The 9,512-nt window shown below is 43.4% G+C and overlaps 1 protein-coding gene across 1 annotated transcript; it reads right to left on the bottom strand.

Annotated features, from left to right (window-relative positions):
- Positions 1-278: 278 nt before the first annotated feature.
- LOC115665122 (transcription factor MYB61-like) lies at positions 279-2,556 on the bottom strand. Its single transcript, XM_030587008.2, has 3 exons — positions 2,033-2,556; positions 1,747-1,876; positions 279-1,645 (listed from the first exon to the last, which is right to left on the bottom strand). Exons 1-3 carry the CDS (start codon positions 2,163-2,165, stop codon positions 664-666), a joined length of 1,245 nt encoding a protein of 414 aa, XP_030442868.1. The 5' UTR covers positions 2,166-2,556; the 3' UTR covers positions 279-663.
- Positions 2,557-9,512: the final 6,956 nt, after the last annotated feature.

Below are 9,512 nucleotides of genomic sequence, written 5' to 3'. Positions count from 1 at the left end.
GTTAATTAACTAACATGTTAAAACAAAAAAATCACTTTCTAGCTTGATGTCAAACTAGTGAAATTGCCGCGCTCTTATTTGTTTCTTCTTATTACTGTGAAATTCTGCACGGTCGATAAATTATTTAAGTTCATCGATTTTAATTTACAGTTTCTATAATGATACAGAGCATGGGCTTGGATGGAAATCCTTGCAGGGAAATTAGCATTGCTGTTGATGTCACCCCAAAGAGAGCAAAAATGAAATAACATAGGGATAACGATAAAAAGGTCAGCAAATGACATGAAATGAAGAACCTCTTCCACTTTTTATTTGGCTCCGATGATGACTGAGGCACAAGCAGTCAAGCAGATGCAAAACACCATAAATTCAAAAACCCAGGAATAATGCTACATCTATTGTCCTGTTTTCAACAGCAATGAAGCCGAAACAGAGCAAGGCCTCCGAATCTTAAAGCATATAGGGGTCAAAGACAAAGGATGCAAATGTTTGTATTAGAACTATGTACATTGAAAGAGGGAAAAGGGGAAAAAATTATAGTCCACACCTGTAATAAATAACAATCTGCAAACTTTCAAGTCACCACCAATCAAATAGCCAGTCTTCAAATGATCCCCTCTTGCTTCAATAGTGAGGCTTCATCAACCTAACATAATTCTCTAGCTAAATGTGTCCGAACAGCGCCGTTAATCTCTGGATATCCTTAAAGCAAGTATCTGAAGAATTGTCCAAGGATTCGTGTCCCGGAAGATGATCCCATACGGAAGAACTTGAACCGTCTGGAACAAACTGGGTCTCTGGCTTTATCTGATTGTACAAATTGGATTGCTGCTGGGCTTGATTCTGCAGCGCGGCTGCCATGAACAGAGGGTTCTGGAGATATTCGGCACCCCACTTGAAGCCTCCGGGTTGATGAGCTTCAAATGGAAGGATTGAGGTCGATCCCTCCTTGTCTGGTGAGCCACAATCTGCTAATAATCCCCAAGAAACTAGGCTGTTCCCGAAGTAGGAGCCACTGTTGTGCATATCTGCAGTTCCTGTGCTAGCGCTTGAAGTCGAATTCGCCGAAGGAACAGCATCAGATGGCTTGTAGTTGAAGCCCATTGAAGCAGTAGAGATAAAGGAGTTGGTTGAAGGAGGAGAAATGGTAGATGATACGTTGGAATTGAAGTCGGGAAAGATGGTGTTTCCAAGTGCTTTGCCCGTTTGGGTGAACCAGAGGTTAGAAAATCTGGAATCACTTGATGAGAAGTTCAATTGTTGCAGAGAGAAATTGTCAACAAAGTCTGAGCTGCAACTGTTCATCATTGAGTTCTCTTGGTGATTGCTCACAAACCCATCTGCAACTGTGTCCTTGCTCAATGTGGGCGTCATCAAGTTGCTGTTTTTACTGCTTCTTGCCGTGTTGGAGCTTGAGATTTGTGGATTGAGCTGGCTCAGCAATTCAGCTGACCCTCGAGAGACCTTATCTTGGGTCTGCCCTGATATCGCGTCTTTGTCATCACTGTTTTCCACCTCAGAGAGAGGCTTGTGGGTCACAGGGTCAATGCCTCTCTGCCTGAGCTTTTTCTTCAGGCAAGAATTCCACAGGTTCTTTATCTCATTGTCTGTTCTGCCTGGCAATCGTGCTGCAATCTGCGACCACCTGTGAATTACCCGCAAAAGAATCAGTAAAAACCAACCAAAAAGAGAGATTGAACAAGAAAAAAGAAAGGGCGAAATGGTTAATCAGGAAAAGAGCAGGACTTGTTCCCAAGAACAGCGTGGAGCTCAACAATGAGCTGCTCTTCCTCTTGTGAGAATGCCCCTCTTTTCAAATCAGGCCTCAAGTAATTAATCCACCTCAATCTGCAGCTCTTGCCACATCTCTGTAGACCTGCCAATTCCAACGCATTGAAATAATTACAAGAGATAATAAAGCTAGCGACTTTGCAAATAATTTCATCAAGATTCATTTGTTTTGCAACTGCACAGTTGACCCAAAAGCTCGACTTTTCAAAAGTGTAAAAGCAGCGGAAGGAGCTCAATGTACCGGCTTGCTTTGGAACAGAGCTCCAACAGCCATGGCCATACTGAGTGATATGCCTCAAAAGCTTCTCATCCTCTTCAGGTGACCATAACCCTTTTCTGAGTTTCTGCTTGAAACAGCAAGAATGCCTCCCCATTCAGAGATTAGATTCTATCTCTCTCTCTCTCTCTCTCTCTCTCTGCGTGTGTTTCCTCAAAATCTTTCCTAAAATAGTAACAACAAAGTTTTGTAACTTCTAGGTGAAATGTCAGGCGGCACCAGATGAGGCGGCTTCTCGCAGAATTTCAGTGGGGGTGTGATAGAAAAAGATGTGAGCACCGACAAACAGAGCAGAGAAGAAAAAGAGAGGGCGAGAGAGAGAGAGAGAGAGAGAGAGAAACTGAAGCAGCAGCTGTGAAAGGGAGTTGAATTTAACACCATGAGGAGCCCCTTCAGACGATAGCGAGAGTCGCAGTCAAAACGGGCACAAAACTTTCTTGGTTTTCCATTTAAATTTGCCTCCTTTCTCCCTCCTATAGTTAAAAATGGAGAAAAAGAAAGGATTTGGCTAAAGATATCATCTCTTTCTTGGAATGCTGTGGAACGTGAGAATCAGGGTAAATAGACATTTCTTTGCAAAGTGTTCCGTTGAGGGGGCCTGGGGATTAAATGTCAGCTTGCGCTGGTGGGTCCTGATCCAAAATGATACTTATTATTCTAATGTTCTTTTGCAGAGGAGATTGAAAGATGCTTATGCTTGTGACCTAAGTTTGAATCATGATATTAATGGCGTTTTATAGACTTTGACAAATCTGCACAGACACAGTGTTAAAAGCAAGCACAGACCAAGTGCAGTGTCTACGCATTCTGAGCCAACCCCTTGCCATCATTCAAGTAAAACCTGATTGGTCAAAGGGCAGAATTCCCATTTCCAGTTGGGAATATCTTGCTGGCTTCTTCGCTCTGCCTTTTCCCCTCTTTGCACACCTACTAAAACTGTAAATAGATGCGAAACATAAGCTATGCCGTATAGACAACTACACACCCAACAATCGAGATGGTTACAAATGCGTCGAATTCAATCCGTCACATCCGCTTTAAGACGTTTGGAGCGCAGTGCACATGCCAGACGAAATTCAGGGAATGAAATGGGATGAAAAGAGAGTTTGCACGTAAACGACGGGTCGGAACCAAACCGGAAGGGAAACGAATGTTACTGATCAATGTTCATCGATCCTCGTAAAACTATAGCTCGTGAAAGAAATGCTTCCTTACGTAAGCTAATCAACAACTTTTGCCATGAAATTTCCAGGGCTATCTCTCTCTCTGCCCTTTTTTACTCTTTGAGCGCTTCGGGTAACTCTTGCGAATCATGATCGCTTAGGAAAGTTACTTGGAGGGAAAAAGATCGCCGGGAAAGTTCCATCATTGCGTGCGAAAAGCAGAGATTCTTCTGCAATTTTTTTGTTTAAATTATACTTCCCCTTTGGTGATGTAATGCACTCGATGCTGCCCACTTCTTCAATCCATCACGTTTTCCATTTTGACTTTAAAAAAGGAAAAATCTCTCCTTTTCGGATTCATCCTCGAAAAGCAGGGCGCGATCCATGAGAAGGCGAGACAGAGTTTGATGTAATACAAAGTGCAGTCGGAAGGCGACTACGAGAGCTTTGGGTTGACGACGTCGGTGTACGTACGTGCAGTCTCTTTTCGTAGATCTCATTCGGGTCTTATTCGTGAGGGATGATGATGATTCAAGATACGGAGGCTACACTTAGGCCGACCAACCGATAAGGGACACCCTTTTTGACTGGGGATGTACAGGGCAGGAACGAAAAGCAGAGAATCAAGGAAACTTAATTTGTCCGATGCTGAGCACGACTACTTTCGAGAGGGGGAATGCCGGCGTCGATCCAGCGAATCACAATCGTTGATCTTGTAGGAATCCGCTTGTGAGGCCAACGCACCGGTGCCTTGGACCCGAGTCCGGGCAAGAGAATTCCCCATTTCCAGATACTCACTAGAGATTCCTCTATCCAGTCTTTATGCAAAAGAACGTGTGAAATATGGTGATTCGAGACTGAGATAATGAACGAAGAAGACAAACACACTTATCCCTCCCTCCCTCCCTCTCTCTTCATGTACGGGCAATCGATGCATACGTGAAGACGCGTCCGCTCTAGGGTTAACCCGATCACGAAAACTCGGTGCAATCAACAATTGGATTGTGCATCATATACTTAAGGGTAAATATCACCAAAAATCACAAACTGGTCTGCTTATAACAAATTTACCAAAAACTAATTTTTTGACTATGAAAAAACCCAAATTGGTACAGCAATGACAATTTTACTCTCCGTAAGTTTCCGTTAAATTTTACCGTCAAATTGCTGAGTTGAATGACCCATGGCAGTTAATGGGTGTATCAGTTTAGGGTTTTACCCTCCGTTTATCGCAGGTGTGCCGATCTGTGATTTTTCGCGGTAATAATCTAATTTAACAGAAACTAACAGAGAATAAATTTGTCACAAATGTATAAGTATGAGGTTTTTGATGGGTAAAGTTGTCACAATTATACCGGATTGAGTGTTTTGGTGGTCAAATAATTAATTTGGGGTAAATTTATCACCGGCGTACCAATTTAGGATTTTCGTGGTATTAACCCTAAATTTAATTGAAAGGAACATTAGTTTGATCTGTGCAATGGCACTCATGTCCGTCTCTCACCTCCCACCAGACACTTCCAAAACAGTTTTCTTCCTCTCACTCATGTCTGCAATTAGCAAGATGCTTGCATGGTGTATATCATCGTGTCAACAACTTGGAAGATCGAGAACCATGAATTTCGTAAGAAGGTGTTGAGCAAAACTGAGTGAGGGAAAGTTTGAAACGGAAGCAAAATGCAGCTGCTTTTCATACCATTTCCGTAACATTTGCTGTGCATGATCGGGACGAACGCAGATTCGATGCCCTTTCTTTCTCAGGTAGGTCATTTCGTGGGGGACGACGGAAGACCCTCGATCTAGAAAAGCTTGTGGATGAAGAATCTAAATAGCGCAAGCCCCAACATTTCAAAGCGACCCTCAAGTTGTTGCTCATTGTCACCGTGTGAATTTACATCTAGTTCATCGATAAAGATAGCCGAACGTTTAGGTTAATCTAAATAAAAGTATAGGTACCTATTTATAGAAATGGGTCTCACCCGTGCCCCGATAAATTCATTAAAGAAATTAGAGACATAATACTTATATTCAGATGCCTTAATCCCCTTCCACACCAGAATATATATATATATATATATATATATATATATTGATTTAAAAATTAGGACGGGAAACGATATAGAAATTGGGGATGGGGTGGTCCTACTTTTGTGGCTGACAGAAAGAATATTGATTATAAAATTAGGATTCCTCAAAGGATACGCAATCGGAAAATCATCTTTTTTATTATGGACATAATGATAAATTTGTATATATTTTTTTTTTGACATCGTGTGTGTATTTCCTCGATGAATAAACGGAAACACGAGTGACGTGGGTGGGGGGGAAATCGAGCCTTCAATCATTGAATTTTCATTATTTTCATTCATGTACTGGCTCCTTCAAGGCTAACGTACTTTTATTTTATTTTATTTCAAGAACACATCACTTTCACTACCCCAGCAAAATCAAGAAAACCCAAAAAAAAAAAAATGAAAAGAAAAGAAAGAAAGAGGGTCGACGCAAATGTCATTGATTTTGCACAATGTCTTCTACACATGATCGAGACACCCGAGTCGTGAGGGCTTCGCCGTGCTTACGTAAACCCGAGGACGGTTCATGAAGATCTCTCGCGTGAGGTTTTTCCCCACCGTTGGGAAGGCGCTTCGTACACGAGCAGCATCGCGTTGACATTATCGATCTAATGATGTCAATTCCGTGAGGGTTTTTTTTAACAAAGCTAATTGCCTGAAGGAAGGGCAAAAGAGCTCTTGGCTATTGACAACAAGTGCTCGTGTTCACATACAACCAAAGCATCGGTCGATACTCTCTCTCTCTCTCTCGTGAGCGTTTTCTTGATCGAAAGAAGCTCGAGTGCAATAAGATCGGAAAAATATCTGTCTCGTTTGTACCTTATTATAATTTTGTCTGCACGTAAGAATTATTGCGGGACACTGCACGAGCTGCGACCTTCGAATATGGCATCGTCCCTGTTTTCTTTCACACATTCAATAAGAAACACAAACAGGACAATCACGACATCAAAACAATACCGAAATCACTTAAAGATTCTCTCTGTCCTCTCGTTAACCATTGTTTGTCTCTAGGGTTTTGATGACCCTTATTTTCAATGCAAAAAATTGGTGTTGAAAGCGCCTACTTGTTCTCAGCTTGTTGTAAAGTAGGCATTTTATCCTTGTCGTATGCCGACGAAGCAAACCCGTTCTTTGGTTCTCCGTTCGTATAAGGTGTGGACTTATGTTGCCTGATAAACTGAAATCGATTTACCGACGCTTCCCACGGCGCAGCTTCGGTCAGTTTCACTTCCAACTTCGCTCGTCCATCGCTGCCGGTGCTCCGTTGTGGCCACCGTTGGCTCCTCCGATCGCCGCCACCATATTAAGACATTGGAGATTCTTTCCTACCATTTGTTTGAGTGCCATGTTAAAACCTGGCAAGATGGCGTATTTCTTGATTAATTACGTCGTGTGATTTTTTTATCTTAGATCCGTTAAAATATTGCACCTCGCCCTATATAATATCAACCCGATCAAAGCTTTTTACAAGTTTGCTTGGGCTATCCAATGCGGGCTAGAGCCAATCAAGAATCAATCAGGACTCAGCAATCAAGTTCGATTAGCCAACCTCATCGTCTGGTCTGGATTCCCAAACCCATCTACTTAGAATATACGAAATTGTTTGTTATGTTACCTTAATTTTCTTTCATTTTTGGTAATTTTCTTTTTCGGAAGAAGCCCTAAAATGTGATTAATGAGTTCGAAACAAGAAAAGTTGACGCAAATGAATGCAAGGGTTAAAGAATGAAGGGAATATGACACAAATGATTCCTGAATTTTGGTCTGATATGTAGTGTCATCCGTGAACTTTTGATTTGTTCAATGCAATTCATGAACTATTGGTAAATGTTCAATGTAATTAATCTTTCCGTTTGCTCAAATAAAAAATCAATCGTTATCTGACGAAGTGAAATATTATACACCGAGTTGGATTTAAAAAAAAAAAAAGATGAGTTAACCTGTTCATCTTTTTATCCATTTAATTTAGAAAAGGGGAAAAAAATTAGGGAAAAGTGCTAAAAAAAGTCCTAAACCTTTTGCATTAGTGCCAATTTAGTCCTAAACCTTTTTTTGATGCCAATTCAGTCCTAAACCTTTTGCATTGGTGCCAATTTAGTCCTAAACCTTTTTTTGGTGCCAATTAAGTCCTAAACCTTTTAAATTGGTGCCAATTCAGTCCTAAACCTTTTGTTTTTATACCAATTTAGTCATTCCGACCAATTTTGACAGGAATTTGTCGACGTGAACGCCTGCCGGCCGGTGGCCGGTCACCGGCACCGACGTGGACAACTTTAATAATATTTTAATATTTTTTGAATTTTTATTTTTTTTCCACTTTTTTTCTTTTTTAGTCTCTCTCCCTCCTTCCTCTGGCCGGCGAGCTCGACCTCGCCGGCCACTGGCGAGGGCAACCTCGCTGCGGCCTCCGGCAAGGTCGCTAGGCGAGGCTCGACCTCGCCGGAGGCCGCGGAGAGGGCGAGCCTCGCCATGGTCGGGCGAGGCCCAACCTCGCCGGATCTGGCGAGGTCGGGCCTCGCCCAGCGACCTCGCCGGAGGCCGCGGCGAGGGCGAGCCTCGCCTTGGTCGGGCGAGCCTCGCCTTGGTCGGGCGAGCCTCGCCTTGGTCTGGACGAGGCTCGAGCCCTCGCTGGAGGCCGCGGCGAGGGCGAGCCTCGCCATGGTCGGGCGAGGCCCGACCTCGCCGACTGGCGAGGTCGGGCCTCGCCCAGCGACCTCGCCGAAGGCCGCGGCGAAGCCGCCCTCGCCAGTGGCAGGCGAGGTCGAGCTCGCCGGCCTCTGGCCTCTGGCCGGTCGCCGGACCGGCAACCGGCCAGAGGAAGGAGGGAGAGAGACCAAAAACAAAAAGTGGAAAAAAAAGGAAAAAAAATAAAAATTCAAAAAAATATTAAAATATTATTAAAGAGTTCCACGTCGGCGCCGGTGATCGGCCGGCAGGCGTCCACGTCGGCAAATTCCGATGAAAATTGACCGGAAGGACTAAATTGGCACAAAAACAAAAGGTTTAAGACTGAATTGGCACCAATTTAAAAGGTTTAGGACTTAATTGGCACCAAGAAAAGGTTTAGGACTAAATTGGCACAAATGCAAAAGGTTTAGGACTAAATTGACACCAAAAAAAGATTTAGGACTAAATTGACACTAATGCAAAAGGTTTAGGACTTTTTTAGTACTTTTCTCAAAAAAATTAAGTCGTTAATATGTCCAATGGATTATTGTATCCTAATTGGAGATGGATTTTTTATTTAGGTAATCCACGTGCAACTTCTTTTTGTTGCCTAATATTCAAATTTAAGGATCATATCGAGCATTTATCAATAATTCAACGACCACATTGAATAAATAAAAAATTCAGAGAAGGCAACGCATATCGAACCAAAGTTCAAAGACCATTCATGTCTATCTTCCCAAAGAATAAAGACCCCAAATAGGCCGACCCGGGACATCGGTGCGCCGATTTTTTCTCTTTTTCTTTTTCATTCATTTCCACTGATTCAGTGATTAAGTAAAAGGGAGACAGCAAAGGCATGACATCATCCCACAGTAGCTGTCGGCAGCTCCCACTTTAACCAAAGACACTTGATTATGGATGCACTGTTCGGTCTGGAGTTTCCGCGGGAACGAACCCACTCGAGCCTTGTCGACCATTATGACCGCCATTTCCACAGAAAAGTTAACGAAGAGAATCGAGAACGAAATCTCCCCGCTTTGCTTTCTACTAATGAAGGGTTTTGACTTTTGTCAGCATCTTTTTCGGCCCTTGATGATGCCTCCTCGCGAAAGGTCGAACCTTTCCCCCCCTCCTTTCTCGTCGCCGCTGCTGCATGAAACCCTAGGCAATGAGGGTTGGAGGAGGAGGGAAGGAGGGAAGGAAGGAGGGGATGATGATGAAGATCTAGAAGCCTTTAATCTCTCCCTCGTTTGACTTGCGACGTTGGGGGAATGATTCCCGCATCCTGCCTTATGATGGCGCCTTTGCATGCACCTCTCCTCTCCATGATTCGTTCGAATATCGCGTTGCGTACGTGAGCGAATGATCCGATCTCTCCCACCCTAGTAGCTAGCTGTATCGGAAGGAGGATATGCGCTCGATGGAATGCCGGATGTGTCGGGCCGAGGTTGAGCGGATGCATCGGCCTCGTGGTCTCGATTCGAGCCTCGTTAAAGTTAGGAGTGTGCAACCGGACCGGTTTTACCCAGGAACCGG

Source organism: Syzygium oleosum, unplaced genomic scaffold, assembly GCF_021117445.2.
Source record: "Syzygium oleosum isolate NSW1041296 unplaced genomic scaffold, Sole_v2.1 Sole_v2.28, whole genome shotgun sequence".
Lineage (NCBI taxonomy): Eukaryota > Viridiplantae > Streptophyta > Magnoliopsida > Myrtales > Myrtaceae > Syzygium > Syzygium oleosum.
This window is presented reverse-complemented; position numbering and strand designations above follow the sequence as displayed.